This window comes from Mustela nivalis (assembly GCF_964662115.1).
Source record: "Mustela nivalis genome assembly, chromosome: 6".
In the NCBI taxonomy this organism is placed as follows: domain Eukaryota; kingdom Metazoa; phylum Chordata; class Mammalia; order Carnivora; family Mustelidae; genus Mustela; species Mustela nivalis.
The window spans coordinates 61,071,255-61,096,615 of record NC_139025.1 but is presented as its reverse complement, the minus strand read 5'-3'; the positions used below and the strand labels follow the sequence as shown (position 1 = coordinate 61,096,615).

At 35.5% G+C, this 25,361-nt stretch overlaps 1 protein-coding gene and 1 long non-coding RNA gene across 8 annotated transcripts; one reads left to right on the top strand and one right to left on the bottom strand.

The window, feature by feature from the left end:
- Positions 1–1,107: 1,107 nt before the first annotated feature.
- On the top strand, positions 1,108–5,768 carry LOC309868238. The gene is made up of 2 exons (XR_014313595.1): positions 1,108–4,345; positions 5,113–5,768. It is a non-coding gene; the product is annotated as an uncharacterized lncRNA (long non-coding RNA).
- Positions 5,169–25,361, bottom strand: MBIP (MAP3K12 binding inhibitory protein 1). Of its 7 annotated transcripts, none has more exons than XM_082737811.1 (9): positions 25,187–25,361; positions 21,336–21,455; positions 19,326–19,550; positions 19,146–19,242; positions 16,586–16,651; positions 16,205–16,357; positions 12,109–12,206; positions 7,098–7,136; positions 5,169–5,768 (listed from the first exon to the last, which is right to left on the bottom strand). In XM_082737811.1, the coding sequence occupies exons 1-9, from the start codon at positions 25,268–25,270 to the stop codon at positions 5,661–5,663; spliced, it is 990 nt and encodes a 329-aa protein (XP_082593937.1). In that variant the 5' UTR covers positions 25,271–25,361; the 3' UTR covers positions 5,169–5,660. The 7 variants fall into 7 exon arrangements, with proteins under 7 accessions (XP_082593937.1, XP_082593933.1, XP_082593934.1 ...); XM_082737807.1 differs by having other exon boundaries at positions 25,118–25,350; XM_082737808.1 differs by having other exon boundaries at positions 5,169–5,765; positions 25,118–25,350.

Genomic DNA, 25,361 nt, shown 5'->3' with positions numbered 1-25,361 from the left:
GCCATTTAAAGACACGAAAATAGTACTCACAGTAATAAATTCCTCTGACAGTTCTGTGCTTACCAAGAGCTGCAAGTTATAAGAGGTAAGTAAGAACATTTGAAGCATTTTGTCCTATAAGGATGGGTTGTTTTTGGAATGATCCCAACTTTTTACACAGGGAAAGCAGTGTGCTAGCTACTTAAATTACTTTTTTAAAAAGCAGAAGCATGCGATCCTCTTGCAGTCTAAGGATTTTCTCACAGTTTTATTCATTCCTTTTAACTAAAGTTTCCTAGAAGTGTGTGAGGAAGTGATCTCATAGGTCTTAAATTTCTTGGAACCATTTTTTAAAATTAAATCTTTGAAAGTAATTTTAGCTAGCCCCTTGCCTATGTATATGATTTTTTTTTTACTTTGGTATCATTATAAGAAATTGTTAGGCGTATATGAATTTTACAAAGATCTTCAGATTTTAAAAATGCAGCTTAACTTTCAATATACCAGGAAAAATAGTCATTGGCATTTATCATCTGGGTCCAGTGAATCTTCAAATAAAAATAAATATATATATATATTTAATTCATTTAATGAATAATTTACCAAGTATAAGGGGGTAGTTCAGTTAGAAACTTGAATAAGAATTTAAGCTGTAAACACAATTTTTATTTCATATATTTTGGCTTTGAAGATTATACACACACACACACACACACACACACACACACACACATATATTTTAGAAGTGTATGTATATGTGAAATATATATATATATATATATATATATATATATATATATATATGCAATGTCAGTTGAATGTGACCAACCACTCATCACTTGCCATGTGTGAACCTGGAACATATCCGGTTTATAAATAGTAACTCCAGATTTCAAATATATTTTTATTAGGTTCAAGCTTATTTATACTGCTGGTTCTTCTTATACCTGAATCATGAAAATGCAGAACTGATGACATGATTTTGTTGGAAGAAGGATGGCAATTATTGAAAAAACATTTTAATTTTTAGATTGATAAGCAATAACACTGACCAGTCCAGTAATATTTTCATTTCCACATCACTTGTTTCCTTTCAGTCACCTTTGTATACATAGCTGTCTTCAGCATTTTTCAACTTAAGAATTGTATCAAGTAAATTTTGTTGCATAAACATCATAAAAAGTGAAAGAATATAGCCACACTGCCCATTTAGCAAAATTAGATGGTCCAGGTCCTTGTAAAATTTGCATGATGAAGCCCATCCTGTTGAGTAAGTGGATGAGAATACCAGATTTTCTAACTGTCCTTAGAAATATATGGTTCACTCATCCATTCGTAAGTTTGAGAAAACAGATTTAGAATATACAGTCTATGAATATACTAAAAATAGGATAAAAATAATTTTTAAAAAATTAGAGTATACAACCTAGACTTCATAGTCTGAGATTTTGCTTGCATGCCAATCTCATCACCAATATTAGGGTGTCAAGTACTGCCCTCTGTCTCTCTGCATTTACTTTTTGATTCCTTTAATAACTGTAGAAATTCTGTTAATTTCCTTCTACTTGCCACTGTATCAAAAAAAAGAATTCTAAAGTATCAACTATAATCAACCAGAAGCCTTAAAAAAAAAACCCAAAACAATAAATTCTAAAGATCGTGTCTCTCCAAATTTTTATATCTTCTTGAAATATAATGCAATACTTTGGACAATGATATGAAAACTGAAGGATGATCATTTATTTTACTATTACATACTATGACATTCTTCTTCTAGGGTATTCCATCATTTTTCCATTTCCTTACTACTTTAGTTTTTTAAAGTGTAGTTGGAAATAATTGATTAGTAATGATTGAATAATTCCTGGGATGATGAAATAAAATATTTGAAAATATGTAGGAAGAGTTAAATCACTGAGATCCCATAATGTATCTTAGAGTTATAAAAGGGTCCAGTGGACCTATATGGGAATTAAAGGATATTTTATTCTGTTTTTAAAAGCACATTTTCTCTTTATTCATTGGAGAATATTAAGACTAAAAGTCATGAAATACCAATCTTTATAAAGTTAGAACTGCTCAAAAAAAGAAACCCAAAGCTAAAATTTTGTTCAGTGGACCCATGTAGTATCTCAGATAAAGTCATGGAGATAGGGGAGTATTTCTTAGAGAACTAAAAACTTGATAAAGCCTTAGATCACAGGACTTTTCATCAGCCTGGATCACAGGGGCAGAGTTTTGGCCCATGCTTTCTTTGCTGAAAGTTCCCCTCATTCCTCAAAGGACTGGGTGCACGTGCCTCTTTTTGTTCTTAGATATCCTAACACTCAGGCCACAGGTAATTGGTGCAGGGGTAGACAGTTTTGAATATAAATTCCTCTTTTTTCAGATTTTGAATCATAATAAACAAATATGGGGCACCAGAGCCAAAGAGCTAGATCAGAGATAGCAGCACCACAGACCTCAAAGTCTTACGCAAAACTAGATTGCAAAACAGAGGGAAAGAAGACATTTTCAGAGAGGTCAAGCAAAATGAAAAGGATATTCAGAATCCAGACAACATGACCCAGTGAGGGGGAGATGGTGACAAAATCTGGCTGAACTTCCTACAACTTTAATTACTCATATTCTTTATAAAACCCCTTTACTTAAGTTAGAGTTGGGTTTCTGTTTCTTGAAAACAACAAATTCCTAAAACAGAAATTAGTGCTAGCAATGGGATTGCAAGTAACAGATTCTGAGTGAAAAGGAAGAACTAGCTGTGGAGTCAAGGCAGAGGGATAGGGCAAAGACAGGAGTGGCAGAAAGGATTCCCTATTCATGGAAAACTGGTAGAAAGGAGGTAACAGACAGCACAGTAGCTAAGCAATTGTCCCAAAACTCTTGGGACCCCAAACCACGTCAGTAAAGACAAAGCTTCAGATTTAAAAGTTGTCAAATGTCGAAATGTAGGAGTGGGTTAATTCCCTGTGGGTGTGATTAAAATGCAGTGGTGAAAAGTCTTCTATACCAGGTTGTGTGGCTAAAAGCAGATAGAGAAAGACAGGGCTTATGTATCTGTTTCATAAAGGGAAGTCTTTTCTACTAAGACTGTTGAAGGTGAGGTTCAGATACTCCTCATGAATTTGGAGCAGCTCAGGGCTCAGGAGCCTAGCAATTGAAGATATCTAGCAGTAACTACAAAAGCCTGTGAAACCTAGCCCTTTTCTGCAGGATAAACATGTTGATTACTATCACCCATGCTAACTCCTGACCCCTAGTAAATCACTTCCTTAGATTGGAATGTAATCTGTGGAGGGAAGGGATTTTTAGGGCTAGACTATGGAAGAAGTGCTTCCTGTTCTGCAGCCTTTTTCCACTTTGCCTCCTTTATTCTCTTGAGGACAAAGCCATTAAGAACGATGGGTCTAAGAGCCAAAATAACAAAAATCCTGAGGGAATGGTCATTAAGGTAGCCTGGTAATCAAGGAAGCAGGCTTAACCCCACAGAAATTCCTGGCATTGCCTTTTAGTCAAGGATGTACTACTCAAGAAAGACAATGGCTGAAAGCTCACTAAAATTCTGGGGCAGTTATCAGAAGAACAAGGCACCTATACCAACTCAAAGCAGTATGGTGTTGGTCCTAGTCTCTTCTGGAGGTTCTGACTCAAGTAGAAAGGATGCTGGTCCCAGACAATACTTACTGAAGTGGAGACATGTCTCTAATGCCTTTCAGAAGGCCTGAAGGATGATGGGAAAAGGAAATCCTTCTAATGGACAGATCCTGGGACCATCAGGCATGATTTAGTAATTTATTCTACTGCCAAGAGGGTCAAGAAACAGACTCGGGACATTTATTTAAGGGCAGACTAGTGACCACTATTTGATCCTTTTTTCTAGATTTTTTTCCCACCTCTGTCAACCTTTTTCTCTAATTGATCGTTTTTATGACGTCTTTCCTATTGTATCTTTGGCGTGGTGGTAGTAAAATGTGCTGATACCCCCAAGAGGAGGCCATTCAGGCAGGATGGTGATTATGACAACCAGATGGAGACTTGAGGAGCAGCCGCTTGTAACAGCTCACCTCTAAAACTGGATCACATCAGGCGAGACTGTGTCTTGAAGGATGAGTTGTTCTGCAGAGAATAAAGATGTTCAGGGAATATACCTAGTCCACATCCACTTCTTGGGAATGATTCCAAAACCCCCATTTTCTACCAGGTGACTCCACTGTCAAGGCTTCTGCAAATGCTTACGTGAGGTTGCATGCATACTGCCTATTTCTGTGAGAAGGTCCTGCCCCGTCATCCTGGCCACAACTGCCTGAGACCCCTATCACGCTGAGTGAGCTTCAGTCTCAGGAGCTGAGCTAAGAGATACCGAGAGGTAAGTGGGTCAGTGGAGTTGTGAGGTTCTACAGAGCTGTTTCTACAGAGCTGAGTTTGCACCATGGCAACTCAAAGGCATGAATGCCAAGGCTATGGAGATAGGGCTAGCATGTTGCCCTGTGTGGAGAAGCAGTGATGTAGAGGCCTTCAGAGGAATGAGTCCACATAGAATAAACCAGATGCATAGATGCTTGGGTGTAAGAGAAAAAGAACAAAGGAGAGAGAGAGGGGGAAAGAGACACAGGAAGAGGGCGAGCAGAAAAGAAGGAAGGTAGGAAACAGAGACAGAACTAGACATAGAAACAGCCAGAGGCCACTGCAGACACAGAGAAAGAGATGAACTATTGATGACCTCCTAGACACCACAATGTCCGGCTATACTTCTTGCAGTTAAATTCTGGATTTCTGATTCTTTTTAACAACTTCCTATTTACAGGCTATTTTAGGTAGATTTCTGATCTCTTGCAGCCAAACAATTCTTGACCTAAATATCTGCTCCTTGACTGTAGCTGCATCTTATTAAATGTTTAATTTGCAACTATGGAAATACATACACTGACATAACTAAAAACACTAAAAAAAGTAAGGCTCTTGAGAGAGGGACGTTTATGACAGCTAAAGACTTTCAAAGACAGACTTGGTTTTAAACAGTAGTAACAGCTAACATTTACTGAGCACTTCCCTTGGGCCAGTTTCAAAGCTGTGCATGCATGATCTCACCTGTTCATGACAACTCTTGGTTTTATTATTACTCCTGTTTTGTAGATATGGAAATTAAGGCAGAAAGAGATTAACTTGCTCAAGGACACACAGGAAGGGAATAAAGGTGGGATCTACTGTTTATTTACATTAAAACTGACATTTAAAAAAAGTGTATGCATTCATTTAATATTCAGTTGATAAATTTTTGTGAATGCCTCTTATGTACAAAGTTGGATTTAAACTAATTAACTGGTTAACGCTGATGTTACAAATATAAAGTCCTTTTAAATATTATTATTCAAAATAAATCTTGCTTTCTGTGGTACACACACACACACACACACAGATGTGCTTTCACTTTAAGTTTCTCAATTTCCAGAATACCTCCTTTAAAACAGAAGGGAACACATACTGACAATGCTGTTTTTAATGCCTAACCATTTCAAAATCCACTGGAATATCTGAAGATGACGTGCTGCACGCTGGACTCACATGAAAAGAAACACTGCCTCCCGAGGGAAGCTACACTGATGACCACATAGCCATTGAATTAACTGCAGGGTAAGTTACACGTATATAAAAAGTCAAGTGACAAGAATGAGAAGAGTTTTTCAGGGAAGGTGGTGAGTAGCCAGGGATTCTGCTTCTCTTGATTTTCTGAGCAGGGCTTGTTTGAGGGCACTAATTTTTTCATCAAGTTCAGCCAGTGAATAGTTCTGCTGTAAACAACAAGAATACAGATTGCTAAATATGACTCTGAAGTATCTTAATGCAGATAAAGTGCTAAATGAACTATATCTAAGATATGGTAAATGTCTTTTTTTTCCTTCATGAGACTAATTTTTAAACTGAACTATATGTTGACTATATCATAAACTTAAAGGAATAAAATAACTAAGGTTATTAAGTTATTGATTTTAATAACTTAATATTTCTTTCTCTTTTCTAATGACAAAGATCTGGACCTCTCTACTCTCTGAAAGGACTGTAAAAACTTTTTCTTTAACCAACTATTCTCATAATCAGCAATAAAAAAAATTAAACTTTAGGATTAGCTTAACTGCTAGAAATTCTCTTTTGATGGGTCAACTGCAAATCAACTAACTCTCCTGGAAAAAATGGATGCTCTCAAAAATATACTCAAAATTCTACAATTAAAAAAATAAGTAGTATGCTACTCTTAAAAAATAAATCAAAGGCGGGGCACCTAGGTGGCTAAGTGGGTTAGGTCTCTGCCTTCGGCTTGGGTCATGATCTCAGGGTCCTGAGATCGAGCCCCACATCAGGCTCTCTGCTCAGCAGGGAGCCGTCTTCCCCGCTCCCTCTGCGTGCCTCTCTGCCTACTTGTGATCTCTGTCAAATAAATAAATAAATAAAATCTTTAAAAAAAATAATCAAAGGGGCATCTGGGTGGCTCAGTGGGTTAAACATCTGCCTTCGGCTCTGATCAAGACCTCAGGGATGGAGTCCTGCATCGGGCTCCTTGCTCAGCGGGGAGCCCGCTTGTCGTCTCCCCAGGCCTGCTGCTCCCCCTGCTTGTATTCTCACTCTCTGTCAAATACATAAGTAAAATCTTTCAAGGAAAAAATAAATAAATAAATAAAAATTTCAAAGTGTTCTCCAACTTTAATTTCACATTACTGCCGTTTATAGCTACCAGAACCTCACTATTTGAGATTCAACTAATTAATATAGTAGTTCTATGGACAGTGGTGGGCTGAAGTCAACATCGCCCAAACACCCTTTTTTTATTTAGATGCTAATTGCTAGTGAGCATTTACTGTTTTTCAGCATTTTGTAACTGATAACCTTTTGCTCCAAGGTTATATCTGGACACTTTCATATCTGGCCCCTCTGAATCATTCCATGCCCCTCAAATAAAATTATTTCTTTAATTCAAGTTCATAAATTTATGCTGCCCCCCTTTCCCCCAGTCCTAAATGCCAGGTATGATCTAAAAGCAACCAGAGTAAGAACTTTTATTAATAAGGGAGGTATAAAACTAATCAAACTGCTTCAGAAGCCACAAAGAGAATTCAGTAACTTACCTGAGGTGGTTGAACTTTTCTTCTTTTTCCAGAAAAGCTCTAGATTAAGAGTGAAAAAAAGTAAGCAATCAATGCTTAGAAAATCTACACAATTTTCATTTACAGACTACTGAACAAAACACAGAGAACTCTGGCAGAAACAAAGCCTGTAAGTCTCAGCAAGCGCTAGCTGCCACTGACATCTGCCTTCTTGTATCTTGGAAGGTACCCTCCAAACAGTGATATTAAAAGTACATAGTATTAACACTGAAGCACTGTTTAAGTCACTTTGAGTAAAAATGTTGGTAACTTAAGCGGACAACATTCTCGCTGACCTGCTGCTGAACCTTTTAAACCCTGACCAAGTGAATTTTTTTAGATTTTGTCCTTTGTCTCACAGAACCACAAAATTCAGAATAGCAAATTAGCATATTGGTATATTTGACAAAGAAACTGCCAATGTAGGCGGCAAAATGTTCTCATGAACATTTCTGACCACTGGGATTTAGAAGGGAAGGTAAAAATTCACATTTCCTTTTGTGTCAAAAAGTGTTTCAAAGAATTTCAAGATATGCCTCTTATCAGTAGTTACAGTAAGTGGGAAATCATTAAGTGTTGGAATTATTAAATATGGGGGGAAAGGTGCTTATATAAACAGGTTCCTTCCTTTGCCAAACTGATCTGGCTACCTGTGATGGGGCCCACAGGCAGGTTAAGGGCTTAATGTTTAATTTTGGTCAGAAGGCTTCTCAGTCTTCTACCTTTCCAAGAGGTGCCTTTTTACACACCTGATTAAAATATACTTCCCCTTGTTTGTCTGAGAGTTTATAAGATATTGATAGTTTCCATGTCACTGAGCAATCAGATTATTATCATATCACAAAACCAAACTGAGAAGTATCAGAATGAGGAGAATAAGGACATCAATGATTCAGTCCCTTGAAAACAGTAAAACGTGGTCTCTGGGGCTTATTTTAGGTGTAGTGTCTTAAATAGTTCCTCCCTGTGAGTCCCATCCCACCACCCTGATTCACATCTTCATTTCTCCCCAGTGTGGAAAATGGTATTTCCTAAATTCTAATCTCCAACTCAGAGTTCATAATGCCACCATACAGGAACCTAAATTACAGGTTTCTTTTTCTCAGAAACTTAATTGTGCACTAGTGACACTGGCATTATAAACTGGTTAGTGTGCCCTTCAAGGCCCTCCAAAATCTGTTTGCAATTTAATTTTCCACCCAGATCCAGCTCTCACCTCATGTTTCAGGCCCACCATGTACTTGGACACGTGGGCCTGTGCACATGCAGCTGACTCTCCCCTCCCTCATTATAGACTAGAGCTAAGAGTTTACCTAGTCAGTGCTTTGGAAGAAAGTTAACTGATCTTCAAAAGTCCAACAGTGAATTATCAGCCAAATGCTATTCATTTGTATATTTATTCAATGCCTACTATGGTCTATGTGTTCAAAGACGAACACATAGTTGCCCTTCAGAGGTTCAAAATATAGTGTGAAAAACAGATGTGTAAACATTATTATAAGTGATAAATACTACAAAATGAACAAAGTACTATAAAAATGTACTTGTGAACATGTTATATTTACTGTTTCAAGGGTCATAATTTAAAATCAGTAAGTAATTCTTTGGAAATAACTCATAAGGATTGTATGTTTTAAATGGTTTATTAAGTCAGGCCCTTAAAAATGTTTAAACATTACCACATTCAAGTCTTTCCATGTTAAATGTGAAGAGTAAAGTTCCTTAGAATGATTACATTAAAAGGTGCAACAAAACACTAATCTTTGTTATAATTCCTGTTTTATATACATTTTTTTGGTTTTATGTCTGTTTCATAACTGAAAAGAAATTCATATAGTCAGTCTGCTTTTGTTCTATGAACCAAATACAATTTATTTTTCCTGTTAGCTTTTCCCTTTTCATATGCTGTGCTTTATTTAATGTTACCCATACGAATCTCTATTCAACTATGAGTCTTCCCTGTGTTTAGAGTTCACCTACATTTCAATCTGAATTAAACACATTTCATTTAAAATCTTTTTAGAGTTCAGAATTCAGTTTCTACAAAAATTCAATCCTTAAGAAATTCAATGGGCTCAAATTTTCCTTACTAACTTTAGAAGCTAGAAGACTGTACAGCCTATATAGTCTTTTCTGCACACCTTTAAAAGATATGTAAAAATATGTAATTGCCACACATGTACTCCCAGCATGAGGATAGTAAGAGTGATAAATTACATGTTACGTCCTCTGCAGGGTATGTGTATAACTTCTCTCATGCGCACGGACATTCCTAGCGCTGGATCTACTGCAAGCAAGGAGTGCAGCTTCTAAAGATAGCACATTTGTTCTATTATGGATGGGTGACTATGAAATCTTCCTTCCCTTTGGGCCTGTGCCATATTTATTCAGAGGCCTTGAGGACAGAGTTAATCTGAATGCTTAAAGCTTTTCAGTGTTTTGTGCTTACTTGCAGCTCACTATTGACTTGACATGTCATTTCCAATACTAATCCAAAAGTGATCCTTCTAATAAAATATATATTGTTTAATAGAATTAACTATTTTTTTAAAGTGCCAGTTTTATTACAGGTATGGTAACCCAACACATCCAGGACAATTCTGGGGTTTTTTTTGTAATGCTAATTTGTAATGCTGCCAGCTGCTAAAGTTACGCTGTCACTGAGTTGCAGACTTCAGGCCTCTGATAGTTTTAGTGCTCTTACCTATTCTGTGTTTTAACCATCACCTCTACAGACTCTCCCAATTATACAAGTCCTACTCTTGAAAAGCTTACCTGATATTTCTATCTGCATATCCTGATAGGACTTTAAATTCACATTTCCTCCCCAAGTATCTCCTCCTTCAGATTTTATTTCTGTCAATGATGGTATATAATTTTTCCAATCAGAAAGTGGATTCACCCTTGCTCTATGTCTCTTTCCACAGCCAATCAATTATCAGTATTTGTCAACTTTATTTCCTACTATCTCCTGCATTAATCTTTTCTATTCTCACTCTCTTGTCCTTAGTTCGGGATCTCACTTCACATCTAAGCTAGTATAATACTGTCTCCTTAATCTTAGTCTCTTCCTTCTCATCTACCTTCCAGAACAGTATTAGATAAATCTTCCAAATAATGTGCTCAAGTTACCTTCCTGCTCAAATGCTTTCAACAGCATTTAAACTTTAAATATTTTAAACTTCTGGGTATAGCAGTTAAGGTCCTCTATAAGCTGACTATTTTACCTCCAACCAAATAGTCTGTGTATAAGAGATCCCCCCAAAACAAGATAATGATTTGAAGGGCTGTTTTTTCGCTAACCAAGTTCAATAACAGGTAGATGTTAAGCTTTGTAACTCAAAATCAAAGACATTAATGAAGAAGCAAGATCTCTCTTAGGGCATCTAATACTGTGATACTTTCTTGTAAGATCAATTCTACGATAACAAGGACTACATTAACAAAGTATGAAATTGAACTAGAAAAGTAACCTGCCTAGGGATTATTTAAGGCAGCTTGAATGGGAACAATGTTTAGTAGACTGTTATAAGAAAAAGCATACTTCACCAAGTTTTATAGGAAGATACATTCAAAGAATAATCCTAAAATTGGAAAGATCTTTGTAATTATTTAGTACAACCAAGAAATCTAAATTAGACAACTGAGAGCCAGAGGAACTGTATGATCTATCTACATTTACACAGCTACTTCATATGTGGTTTCTGAAACTAAATAAATATTAATGGTTACTGAGGTTTTACCATGTGCTAGGCAGTGTGCTAAGTGCTTGACTGGTATTATCTCATTTAATCCTTGCTTCAGCCCTTAGAACTCTAGTAAACCTCATTTGAGGGGAATAAATCACTGAAACTCTTTCTCTAAATTTTTCATCTTTGGGTTTCACTGCTCACATTTGCTATATTACCTGCCTTCTTCATCTGGAAATACTTCTTTTCTGTACCTTACTCTAATACCCAGTTTGCCACTTTGGAAAAACTGCTGGTACACCTAAAATAATTTTAATTTTATTTTTACCAGTGACTTATAATGATTCATGCTAATGAGTTACTTTACATAGTTTCTCAGATAGGAGTTTTAGTAAAATTTTCACTAAAAACTTAGTAAATTAAAACATTTTGTTCCCTTTTACATGATTTAGTTTTTTAACATGGTGCTGCTTAAAAAAAGAAAACCAAAAATAAAGAAATAAAATTTAAAAATAACCAAAAAAAAAAAAGAAAGAAAGAAAACTAATCCTCAGAAAAGGCAGGTGTTATGTATAATCACCCCAAAAGATTGAGGAAAATAACACAATCAGCTCAGGATCGCTTGTCTAAAACCTGCTGATGCGACAAAGAGAGACTTATCAGCACAACATTGTTTCTTAATGTCCCTGGAAAAGAGAATAAGAATGAATGAATAAATAAGTGCTAGAATGAGGAATTAGACAAATATTGACTAGTCTTTCAAAAAGTTTGGTGGTTAAGGTAAAGAAAAAGATAGGGTGGCAGATTCAGGTGTTTGTCTAGTATGGAGAAGCAAACATGTGTGAGCTGAGGGAAGGAGTCTGTGGACAGGGAGGGATTAAAGAGACAGAAGGGTAACTGACAGAGCAGGGTCCCAAAGGAAGCCTTTGTTCTACAAGACAGCATGTTCATAGTGACAGGATTGACAACTACCTAGGTTGATTTATTATGCTATGGAAATGGCTCCAGTTTGAGAATCTGGGTAACAGATAATAAATATGTTTATTTATATTAAATATGTATATTTTAAAAAATACAATTAAAAAAAAAGGTGAGTCTACAAATAATACAATGTTTAGAATCACATTTTTAAAGACTATTTTTTAAAAAACTAGGTAACTCCCCACATAGGACTATGTTCATTGTTGAATTATTAAAATGGCGTTTCACCTATAAGCAGATAAATGAACATGATGAAGCATCGCGAAATAAACTCTCTCTATATAAATAGATACAGATTTTTTTTAAAGGACACTTATACTTACTACAGATTGGAAATATTCAGGAGAGATTCCTTCCAGTTCCAGGATTTTATCCTCAAGTTTTTTAATTCTCTGATAAATGTCTCTTGGCACTGGACCACCTAAATACATTTAAAAAAATTCTGAAATACTATTGAATAATTCTTCTTACAAATTCTGTTCTTAAAATTCCATGCAGGAGCACTGGATGCCTCAGTCAGTTAAGCAGCCAACTCCTGATTTTGGCTCAGGTCATGATCTCAGGGTCTTGGAATCGAGCCCTGTGTCGGGCTCCCTGCTCAGTGGGGAATCTGCTTCAGGATTCTCTCCCCCTCTGCTCCTCCCACTGCTCTCTCTCTCTCTCCAAAACGAAAAAACAAAACAAACAAACGTGCAAAGAAGATACTTATGCAGAGGAATGGGAAATATTTAAGCTTGAGAAGATAATGAACAAGAGTAAAATAAAATGAAATCCTTAGTTCACACTTTCAATATTATACACCGTGGGGTATAGTATTCTTTTGCACCTCTCCTCCAGCCCCATTTATGCTTCCTATTTTGCCAGTTTTACTTGTAAATTCATTACAAGCTACTGAAGAGTTCCTGTATAGAACAGTATGTACTTCTGATAGATTTGGATAGTTACTTGAGAGGAAAATGCATAGGGACACCTAATTCAGTCCAATTCAGTGACTGCTGTATGTATTTATCACTTTCTTTACTTTCTGTTTCTCCTTACATGCCCCATTTCCTCCTTTAACCTAAAATAATATTAAAGAGGAGCTTTATCATAATTCTTACCTAACAACCTTTCTGTGGAGGGGAAAGATGAATTAAGATTACTCAAATTTCAGTTTATGGTTATATTCCAAATCCTCTTATTTCTCACACCACAACATGACCATTCTGTCTAGACTTCCACCATCTCCAAATTGGTCTCCATGTTTCTACCTTGCTCTCATAGCCTATTCTCAATACAGCAGTGACCCTTTTTAAAATGTATAAGTCAGAGAGTGTCATTTCTCTGCTCAAAACCTTCTAGTCCTTTTGCATATCACTCAGATTAAAAACCAGGGCCTTTACAGTAGTATCCAAGGTCCTCCACAATTTGGACATTCTCTCCACACCCTTATCATTCTAGCCACTTGATTCCTTTTTTCTGTTATTCAAGTAGGCCAAGTACTCTCACACCTGTGATTCCTCTACCTCCATATTCACAAGGCTTGCTCTCACCAACTTCAGGTCTGGGCTCAAAAGTTACCTTACCAGCAAGAACTTCTCTGACCACCCTTTAAAAAGTACTAATGATACCACCTATCCCACCCCACTGTAATCCCTATCCTTTCTCTTATTTTTTTTCAAACCATTACTATTACCTGACAGCCCTATATTTTTTTAATTTATTGCCCATTTCTCCACTTTAATATAAGTTCCAGGAGGGCATAATTTTGTTTTGTTCATTAGGTATGGCTGTGCAGCTTGTGCACTGCACAAACCTAGGAACCATCAGTTCACAAACTACACAGGTGCTCGATATTTACTGACAATACATAATTAGATAACCATTATGCAATTAAAACATATGGGCAAATTTCATATCAAAAGTATCAACTTGTTAAGTATGAAAACTCTAGAAATAGATTTCTTTTTTGAGAATGTTTATTTCAGGATCTGGGTCATTCTTACTCTTGAGTAAGGTAAAATGAGTAATGTATTTAATTGACTTTGCTCTTGCTGCCCCCCTTTACCTAGAATGCTCTATGGCTCATCTCTGTATCTTTCAAGAGCCAGTTCAAGCTTCATTGAGTCAGTGGAGCTTTGCCTAAAATGCCTTCACATGGAGGCTCCTTGTGCCCCACCATATATGCTTCCTTCATAGCACCATAACATTCTACTTCAATATTATTCTTTCTTCCAGATAACAAGGTTCTTGAAGCTAGGGACTGCAACTATATCATTTCAGTATCCCTTGTGTCTGAAACAGAATTGGCGCACAGCAGGCATTCAAAAGATTTTTCATAATTAACTACTTGATACTATTAGACTTTTAAAAATACATATATAGAGAATGAGAGAGCCCATGCAAGCGGCAAGGGGGGTAGGGTGGGGGGGGAGTGGCAGAAAGAAAGAGAGGTAGCTGGGGAGTTGGGGCGCAGAATCCCAAGCAGGCTCCACGCCCAGTGTGCAGAACCCAATGGTGCTCAATCTCATGACCCTGAGATCATGACCTGAGCCAAAACTTGAGTCGGACGCTTAACTGACTGAGTCACCGTGCCCTGATACTATTAGACTTAATAAGCTAGTCCATTCTTTTACACAGTTCTTTTGTTAAAAATGCGTTTTGTTATTGGAGAGAGGATTAATTTTTAATGCTAACCTCTTATTACCCTTGAAGTTTTACTCAGTCTTATCTTCTTCTACTTCCACTCGGGAAATACTCCAGCGAGACTGGACTCAGAAATTCCTTAATTTATGTGCCTCAGTGCTTTTTGCAGATGTTGTTCCCTCTTTTTGGAATAATTTGCTCCTGCCTGCTGACAAATTCCCAACTAATCCTTTAAGAGTGCAAATGTCACTTTACCAGGGGTACCATCTCTTGACTTCCCCTGAGAGAGCTAAACACTAACTTTTTGTACCCACTGTACTTTGCGTATCACGTGAAAAGGTGAGATGAACAATTGTTCATTTAAAAACTCATGAGTACCTGTTTTGTACCAGAAACTGCACAAGCACAAAGTTAATGAACATGACTGCTCTCGTAGACCATACTCTCTTGCAAAGGAAACAGGTATTAAACACACGTAACTGTGATAACTGTTATAAAGGATGACAGGGAGTACCAAGTGCTATTGAGACTACATGAAAGGGGAGTCCGTATCATCTGGGATCAAGAGGGGAAAGTGTGGGCAGGAGAGAAAGCCTGGGTCAGGGCCCTAGGACACCCAAATGAGTGGAAGTGAGGAAGCCCAGAGATGGGGCTGGAACTATAGATGTAGATCATGCTACTTAAAATTATAATCCCCTCATCCCAAGATCCCTTCTCTTCACTTTATCAAGCTGCTTTATCTGTAGCTCTTCTTGTGTAGCATATAATATATATACTAGAATTTTTGTTCACGTGTATTCCCGGTGCCTAGAATAGCACCTGGCTTATTTTTGTGGAATGAATGAATAAATACTAAGTTTGGTATGCATATAAGGGTAACAGGAAACTATGAAAGAATTTTTAGCTGGGGAGTGGCAAGATCAGTAAATCAGAACTTCAGGAAAAGCAATTTGGCTACTGGTATAGAATTTGTCTTGAGGAAGAAGTCTAGTGGCAGAGCAACCAACTGATAACCTTTTATCAGTCCGAGGTAGAGAACACAGTGACTTCAACTAGAGTAGTAGCTGTGGAAGTAGAGTTAGGTAGATCTGAGCGATATTTAGAAGATAGAATCAACAGGATCTGGTGACTAAATGGGGAGGGAGACTCAGGCTTTGCAGCCAGTTAAGACTGAGGTTTGATTCCTACTTGTCATTACTACCTTGGGCATGGTGCTTGAGGTCTCTGAACTCATTTTTATTATCTAACAATAATGGCACCAACAACGCACAAGGGTACTGTTAAATATTAAGTGAGTTGACATGGCTAATACTCTGAGAGTAACTGGCATTAGTATTATTCAATAAATGTTAGTTCACTTCCCCTAAGGCATTTACTGATCTATATGCTTATCCTGACTGAAAGATCCTTGAGGACTAGGATCACACTTAGTAATACTAGCACAGTGAGTGATAAGAATAAGACACAGTCATTAAGTTAAGAAATTGGTGGCAGGAAAAAGATTATATTAATTTTCAGCTGTGACTTAATAAACTGAGAATGTCAGGATCTACTTGGAATCTATTCCCATTCTACTAACAGTCTCAAGTTGGTTAGAAGTGTAAGAGTAGGAAGAACATAAACACATGAACTGTAGATTCCTTGAGAGTACGGGCTATGCTTATTCATTTTTGTACCAACCAGAACAATGTTTTGTACATGGCAGATGCTCAGTGGAAACTCTATAACTAAATAAACTGAGTTTAACTATTTGCAAAGGTACATTTATGGGGCACCACCCAGCACTCTGCTTACCTGTCTGCAATCGCAAGTGAGCCTCAATATTTTGTAGTCGTTCTTCGACAGCCTGATTGCCACAATCTCGGAGCAAGCTGTTAGGTTTATGACCTGACCCCTGAATTCCTTCAGGTCTGGTCTGTGGTCCATATGTATTCACAACTCTAGAAACTATATTAAGAAACTTTTGAAATATAATTTAATAGGCTTAAAAGTCAGAAATTCTAACAGTATTTCATATTCTTTTCATAAAATCCATCTGACCATCAACCCAAGTAAGAAGGCAAGACTTTGTTTTAAAATATACAAAATTTAGATAGGAAGTGATATCTATATTTCATTTTGCTTATAATTTAGAACAAGCTCTGTCAATGATGAAGATACATAGTGGGTTCTTACCTTTTACATGACTTTTAAATCCCGGGTAAGGAGTAAAAACAGCATCAGTTCTTGCACAACTGTTTTCTAAGGAGAATTTAGATGAGTATAAGTATATTCTTAACTTCAAATGTATGAGATTTTGATAAACTTCTAATAATTCATATTAACATACTACTAGTAAGAGAATTATCATTTTAAATAATAGTAATTAAATCACCATCTCCTACAGGATAAAATACAGTGAACTTCCCCCTCTAAAATTTATAATCTTTAATCTTACCTAATCTTCAGATTTGCATACAGAAAAGTCCTTCGCACTCAATGGCACAATTTAATTTTTAATAAATACCAATATTCCCCCAAACCATCTGGGTCTTTAGAGAAAATATTTTATTTTATAGAGAGCACTTAATTCTCTATATGCCAAAGAGACATTATTCCATTTATTTCATCACAGAAATAAATTGAACTCATTACTTTTACTGAAAAACCTTAAAAAAATTCAGCATTTTAATATTATTTACTGATCAAATTAAGGATCATCTAATAAAGATTAATTATACATTTAACACATTTTTATTTCAGAACTCCACACAAAAAAGATCTTAAAACCTCAAGAATACACATACTTTTCCACTTTACTTGGGTTTCCAATGCTGATTTTAAAAAATCTCTACCAAAAGTTAGCTATCTCTTTCCAGACCACTCTTTTCAAAAAATGCAATTTTAGGAAAAATAAGTTGTAAAAATTTGTTCCAATTTTTTTAAAGTTGAAAAGTGTATTTTTTTTTTTCAAATTAGGTATCAACAGATAAATTACAAACCCAGGGGGAAAACTGGAAAAATGTTAACATAATATAAAAATGTTTCATAATATTTAAAATGACATTAAGTAAAACCATGCACTGCAGTAAATTTCCTGAAAAATTCCCTTGATTTTTAATAAAAAATAGATGGCAAAAGAGATACTGAAAGAAAATTTTTTCCCTATGGAATTTTTAAAAAATCTATTGTTTATACTTAGGTCAGATTGACAGGTATCAAAAGAATACACTAACACATGACAATATATTCATGTGTTTTTTTTTTTTTTCAGTCTGAGTTTCCTAAATAGGTCTGCTGACAAATAAATTGTGTGAACATAATTCTAAATTCATCTTTTATATATAGGTACTAAAGAGAATCATTTTCTTCTTCTTTCCTTTTTCTTTTGAGACACCTCAATATACGTTTAAAGGGCCATCACTTCTCCATTCTTTCTCCCATTTCATGGGGCTAAGGGTTAAAAAAAGAAGCTATCATCCATTCCAGAGTTATATTCCAAGTATATAGATTAACTGACCCATCAGTGAGAAATTCAGCATGGTGTGAAGATAGTGAATGTGTGAGTGCTAGTCACTCTCCACAGCAATTCTTGCTAGCACTGTTTTGAGCCAGCAAGGGATTGAATGGGCCAAGGAATCCTGCTGAGCATTTCAATTCTTGTCAATTTCTATCCCCTGGTGGTTTATAATAATAGAGTTAGCAGGGAGAGCAGAGGAATAACATTAGTGACACATGTGCTTGCTCCCTCAACAAACCCTTTCTCATGGGTTGCCTGCAGTTGGACTGTAGTACCTGAGATTGTGCCACTACTGTACCTATTCTGAAAAGCTAACAGGAAAATAATACTAAGTCTACGCATGTGTAATGTTAATAGCAGAAAAGGCTGAATTTAGGACCCACTTGAGCCTGTATTATTTCATTATTAAGAGAATCAGTGTACCAATGTAAGAGTCAATTCTAGGTTCATTTGACAATTCTGTATTCATAATAATTAGCTAAGAGATGTCAGAGGCAACAAGAAAAATGTTCATTCCAATTAGGAACTCTTTTCCATAATTTTTTCTAAGAACTACTTGTTCTGATTATTACTATGATGCCTGAGAAAGATCTATGCCAGTGCTTTGCAGTATTTTGTATTCTACAGCATACCTACAGATCTGTAACTACACTATAGCATCAAGTAGAGAGGAAAAGGAGAATCTTATGAAAAATAGCAAATGTATACACTATGAGAGAAAGGAAAAAAGCATAAGACACCATAGTCTTGATGACAGATTGCTTTTATCATGACAAAACATTTCAAAAAGCTCAGGAGTAGTGAGAAAACTGCTCCCTCTTGAGGAGTATTAACTTTACTAAGTTTACTTATATATTAAAATAATTTCAAAAATACATTTACAGCTCAAATTTATATAGCTTAGTTCCTTCTTATTATTAGTGAGACTGAAAAATGCTGCCACTCATACTTCATCTCCATTTCCCAAAGGAAGTTTAAAAAAGAATCTTCACCTGTGGTAAACATTAGCCCTTTTATGTCCACATTTATTTGATTTTGGCATAACCAAAACGAAACTCATTTTTGCAATGTAGTCTTATTAAACAGAAAGAATTTCCACTGCCTTAGTTTCTAAATAAACCTGTGAAACAAATTGTAACTTAATGTTATTCATTTTTAAAAACAAATGAAAAATCAGAGCAACTCTAAAAACTGTGCTTAAAAGCCTATGAAAATTAACTTCTTCCAGGTAGTTACCTTGATTACAATCAATAACATTGCAAAATTCCCTGACGTTGTTTTCATTGATTTCGGCTTGCTTTCTTTCAATAAATGCAGATATTCGTCTGTCAATCTATAAACAATAAGTATGCATGTTTTAACAGTTTGAGCATAAGATTTAAAATAATACCCCCCCCCCAAATAAAACCTTCTTACTTCTGCTTTTCCAGCCTTTATTTGAACTACTTCTGGATCATAATGGATCTGTGTCTTTTTCACATCTCCTAAATCACAATCTTTGTGCTTTTCTTCCTCTTGTAGGTCACTAATGGGAAATTTGGCATTTACTTCATTCTTGTTCCCCGTTTCTGTTTTTTCTATCTCTCCAACAACAGTTGTATTCTCCTCTTTAATCAGAGGCTGCAGCTTTGCTAAAAAAGGCTGAGAAGAACAGAATTCCATCTGCAGAGGTTCAAACTAATCAAAATCAATTATACATTTAACATTTATATAAATTTCTGTTAAGTAAATGCAATATTTAATATCAATTACATATAAAAAGTTAGCATGTCAGTATACATAGATCTGATCACATGTAAGTGTTTGCTGTTCTCTGCTATTGTGACCATTATCATTTGGTATAAATCTGTTAAAAAAAGACAGAAAGAAAGAAAGAAAACCTGAGGAAATTTAAAATTTTCTTTGAGGGAATCATTCTGTCACTCATCTTTTATTTTGTGCCAAATCAAAGCCTCAGCCTCTGGCACCAATGCCACTTAATTAACATGTCATTCAAATGCCTCCTCAGAACACTAAGGCTTAGTATTTTTCCTCCTTAACATGAGAGCCAGTGCTCTCACTCAGCAAAGCCCTGCATTATCACTGTATCACTGGAGATTCTCCACTTGAAACTGCAGTTGGCCAAAGTGAAGGAGAGAGCATAGACATGAAATATATAGGTGTTATGCTGAGTGAATACTCAGGCTTTTCCTGACATGGCAAGATATCTTCTTGGGTCATGAAATTAAATTTTTAAAAAAGAAAATGAACAAGGGAAAAAAAAAAAAACCTATCAAGATCCACAGCTGGGAAGAGATATATGCCTATCACTATAGTAGAGTGGGTTAAAAAAACAACAAAAAACAACCCAATTGTATAATGTAAATTATACTACTCAAAACCACCCCCCTCTTAATCAGGCCTCAATTGAGTTCTATCGCTCATTATTTCTGTCCATTAATATCAGGGTTAACTATTTCAATATGAAACAGAGTTAAAATTTCCCATAAAGTCACTAAACAGAGGGCTTAAAATTAATGTTTATTCCATTAATCAAAACACATCCATAGTTGTCAATGTTCCAGTTATTTTTTCATACCTATAATTTTGCTTCTGTTGTTTACTCTACCAAGGACTCTTCTGGAACCTTAGAACATCTTAATAGCAGTAAAATGACCAATCCAACAGTTCTTCCACTTACCTTTTGACACTTCATATTTTACACTTTGGTTAGAGATAAACTGCAAACTTAACAACAATTATAATTGCAGAGATGTTCAACTGCAAACCAGCAAGGTCATAATACTGTTCAGTTATTGAACAGAAATATTAAAAAATATAACAGTACTATTATAAATAACTCAATGTTCATTTCTAATATAGAGGATGAATTATTTTAAACTGTTAAGAAAAAGAAAAGATAAAATAGTGACTGGCTACTTACTAAAATGAGACATTAATGTCACAGAAATTACTTTCTTTTTAAAAACTATGCTGAAACTGTTTAATTGCAATAGACACTCCAGGATGTGTCATGCTGGGATAATGCCACTTCTTGAACCACTGAAAGCACTCCATGAGCCTCCAAACTCACCCAAGGCATGGAATCATTATCATAGCATGACACACACCTGCCGTGTCTTATTGCTTAATTATAACCCACCATAGATGCAACTGTATTGAATTTTCAGTGCAAGTCTAGAATTGAATAGAACTGCATTCATTCAGTCTTCACAGCCACATCGGCCTATTGGACTATATTCCTGAGGCTGTCCAGATCACTATATAAATTAACAGATTTGGATCTAATCTGGCTGAAGTAACCATTTATTGATAACACTGTTAATACAGTGGTAAGACAGAACTGACAAATACTCTAGTTTATAATTTAACTACAATTAATTTCTATTCTCAATACTGACTTAATGTTTTTAACAAGAAATTTACCTGTAAATATAAAACATGTTGCTCAAGTGCACTAAAGAGCAAAGCGGGCTGGAATGCCGAGAGGCTCTGGAGCTTGTTCCAATCGATTGTAATTTTCACCACATCATCTCTGAGGTTAAGCTTCAAAGGGGCAAACCAGCAACATCACAAAAATTACATGATTAAGCTGTGTATATGGGATGTCACAAAAATAATACTTTAGAGTAACATGCCTATTTAGCTCAAAGTTACCAGATTTTTAATGATACATTTAAATGCTCTCATTACCATTTTAAAAGGCCAAGAAAGGTGTAATCTTCATTAAAAAACCAATGACCTCTCATTCTAATTCTGTTCTTGGGTCTGTGTAATGGGACCATCTTGCAGGTGAAACCATCCACAAACGATGGAAAGATGAGGCTTTTTTGATACTTCATTTTCTAAAACCTTTGGATGAGAGCCAAGATAGGCTTGCCCTATTCAGTACTTCTAGCTCAGACCATTAAACAGAAGGGGAGGCACATTTATGGAACTTCTGATATAAACATTCCTTTTTGTTAAATATGTACACAAAGACATAACTGACATATATCAGTACTCTGATATTTTCTGAATCACATTTTTATGTTCAACTTTAAACAATTTTAAAGTAATTTAAAAATCAACATTATTCATACATATTATAAAGTCTAGGGATAAATGGCAACATGTTTATCTACTTCAAATAAAAATCTACAATCTAGCTGTGGAAATCTTAAAGTGAAAAACAAATACTCTTCCACAATAGTGAAATAAATGGTCAGAGACTGAATAGAATGGCCAGATCTTTCACTAAAAGTATTTTCTAATACTGTGTGAGGGCTTGTCATGTAAAACTTCTTATAAGTTGACTATGTGTGACCTATTAGAATAAAATTATATATAGAAAACTACCAAGAACCTACATATAAAATTAATATCAAAATCATTGGATATTTTAGAGGAAAAGCCTCCATCTCCAGGCTTTCAAGCAAATAAAAGTGAACCTCCAGAAAAAAAAAAAAGGTGAACTCCAAAAACTTTTCTAGGGATATGCATTTATAGCATACTATAAAGATACACTGCATAGTAGGATTAAGTTTATTGTTTTTTCAGAAATCTTTTATTAAAAGTCATGTTTTCTAAAACAAAATAAAGGCAAATTGTACATTAGTTCAAATATAGATGTTATGAGTTGTGATTATAAAACAAAAAGATGAATCACTGTACAAAGAACGGGAGATCCAAAGTTACCAAAAAAGGTACTGTACTGAATAAATACTATATGACAAAAATTTACCACCCTTTGCATAAGACAAGACAAGAAACATTTAAAGTACATATCAGATAAGTATAAAGAAATAGGAAGTTTCGGATAGGCTATACTGGCAAAGATTAGTTTATAATCACTACGGTTTTACATTAGATTACTGCATTAATCTTAATTTCTATTAATGCTCATAAAAATTTCATTAGACAACAACTTACATATGGAAGTAAACTATTACTGCACTTCTACAGTCCTCTAAGACTATTAAAATCAGTTGATAACAAATTTATGAATAGAGTTTAGGGATAACACAGACAAATCCTTAACCAAAATAAAGCATCAAATTTTCTAGAGAAAATAATAACTTACAGAAAATAAATCATAATGTTGGGATCATACTTTCCTTTCAATTTAACATAATTATGTAAGCCTTTTAAACACAAAGATACTTGGTTTTTTAAGAAAACCACATAATAATGATACAGATTAACTTTAAAATTGTCCCAGTATATCCAACTATTTATTCAACAAATTCCCTATTAGTAATGAGTTCTCTGCACTTCTACCTTTTGTACTTGTAAATCATTCACTCAAAAATGTATTAGTCTCACATTAATATGGACTACTTAAGTATGCATTTTCAGTAAAAACTTAAAATTAGTATGAAACTCCAAGCTAACAATAAAAAATGCTTCCAACTTGATAAAATGAGCCATGCAGAGGCAAGCAATAATGTTAAAATCCATAAATTTGAAATATGGAATACTTTTAAACATTCAGTTTTAGGCTTCCTATTGAGGAGAGCCAACAATATAATGATAGTATGCAGAATGAAATTTAGGCATATTGAAACTTTTTTTTTTTTTTTAAACATCCTGTAAACTTGTTGCAAAAGTAAATAGTGATTTCCTCCAGGGGCAATTTTACTAGTATTGTGGCTTTCGTTCTTATTTTTAAACAATACATCTCAAAATATAGAGAATATAAAAATGGTTAGTATTTAATTAATGAGAATGATTTAATTTCTTGACATTTGTACAGATGGTTCCTTTACTGTGTCACGTAAACTTTCCAAATATTTACTCTAAACATTTTTGGTAGGTGACATAAGTGAACTTAAATCATGAAATATATATATATAAAGATTTGTAAATGAGATCTCAAAATTCAGTATTTAATTTTCAAAAGAAATGTTTAAATTGTTTCTTAATGTTACTTTAAAAAAATATCTCACCACTGAAAATAAAACTTCTGTAAATTATAGGTGAGCATAAACTTTTTTCATCCTGATATTAAAACACAAATATACCTTAACATTCTAATGTCCAGCACATAAAACGTTCTTAAACTATGAAACTATTACAGGTCTTGGGTGATAAAACTAAAATATTAATGTCCCAGGTCTTTAAAAAATTTTAGTAAGTCCGTGGCAAACAACTGAGTTCAAAAGTTAGAACTTTTAGCCGATCTATTAATAATTGTTGTTACACCAAACAAAATTTTAACTTAGAGTAATGACAAACATATTAGGATTTTTAAAAATATTGAAGTAACGTTTTAAAAAATTTGTTCTCCATCCACCCACGGCTTTAAATTTTTTGTTTTTTACAAATCAGACAAATGTTCTGCCTTCATAAAGGAAGTTAACACTGTGCCTCCTACGGGCACTAGTACCAACCCCGTAACAAACTTTTTGAACTGGAAAATATTCCAGGATACAAGAGAAAAGATTTCCTTTTTAAAAGCAAGCAAACTTATTTTCAAGTTGTTTCTCATTTATAGTATGCTTTCCATTTTACTTCATGAAACAAAATAGTGACTTGATCGGAATAGAGTGTAAGGAGTACTTTTATTTAAATCCAATTTATTATGACACTTCTGCAGAAGCTATTTAATCAGCCAGTTAAATTAGTTAATACTTAAATGACGATTAAACAACAGTTCTGATGCAAACTGTTACCAACCATGAATAACTCATCCAACTTTATGCAAGAAGTATATACATTAATTCCTTTTATTTTCTTCCCTCTATGAAAGGATAAAAGATGCACAAAACATCCAGAAGGAAAAAAAGAAATAAACCAAGGGACTCCTAAAAGCAAGTCATCAAAAAAAAAAAAAAAAGGCGGAGAGACCTTTTCCAAAACTCTCAGATCGTACGAACCTATCAATTTCTATAATGAATTCACTGAAGGAAAGGGGATCGCGAGCGCCGGGCACCTTCCAAAACCCACAAAGCTTTTTACACATTCCTTCTCTCAAAGCCTGTTCTTCTCGGAGCCAGGTTTTTCACTTACACTATACTCTCTCACTTTTGGGGAGAAGAGTTGCAAGGAAATCTGATCTGCAACCCATCCTGAACTAAGCCCGTATGGCGATCCTCACTCCGATTGCAGACGGCTGGGCTCGGGCTCCTCCTCCGGCCTCAGACACTGTCCCGGTCCCCGGCAGCCCTCCGCAGCCCCCCGCCTCCGCAAGAGGAAAAAAGGGGGGAGGGGCCGGATAATTTCCATACCGCTACTCCCAGATCACCACTCACTTGTCCCACCAGGCTATGCAGAGAGCGAAAGATTTCGCAGAGCACCTCTTGGGAGAGATTGGGGCTGCAGCTCCGCTCCAGACTCCTGTCACCACTGCTCGAGAGACTAAGCTCAACGGCAGCAGCCATGACACCTTCGCAAGCTACCCCCGCCACCACCAACTTGTGCTCACAAGCCCCCCTCCTGCTTTCGTCGCCGGCAGATGACGTAAAAACACAG

Bases quoted from the DNA above. Each gene is read 5' to 3' on its own strand.
- MBIP (XM_082737807.1), bottom strand. From the start codon at position 25,270: ATGGCTGCTGCCGTTGAGCTTAGTCTCTCGAGCAGTGGTGACAGGAGT. The intron at 21,456-25,117 runs GTATGGAAATTA...GCCCCTTTGAAG, and splicing joins GTGGTGATCTGGGAGTAGCG to CTTAACCTCAGAGATGATGT. The intron at 12,207-16,204 runs GTAAGCAGAGTG...AAATGTATTTAG, and splicing joins TCACTTGCGATTGCAGACAG to GTGGTCCAGTGCCAAGAGAC.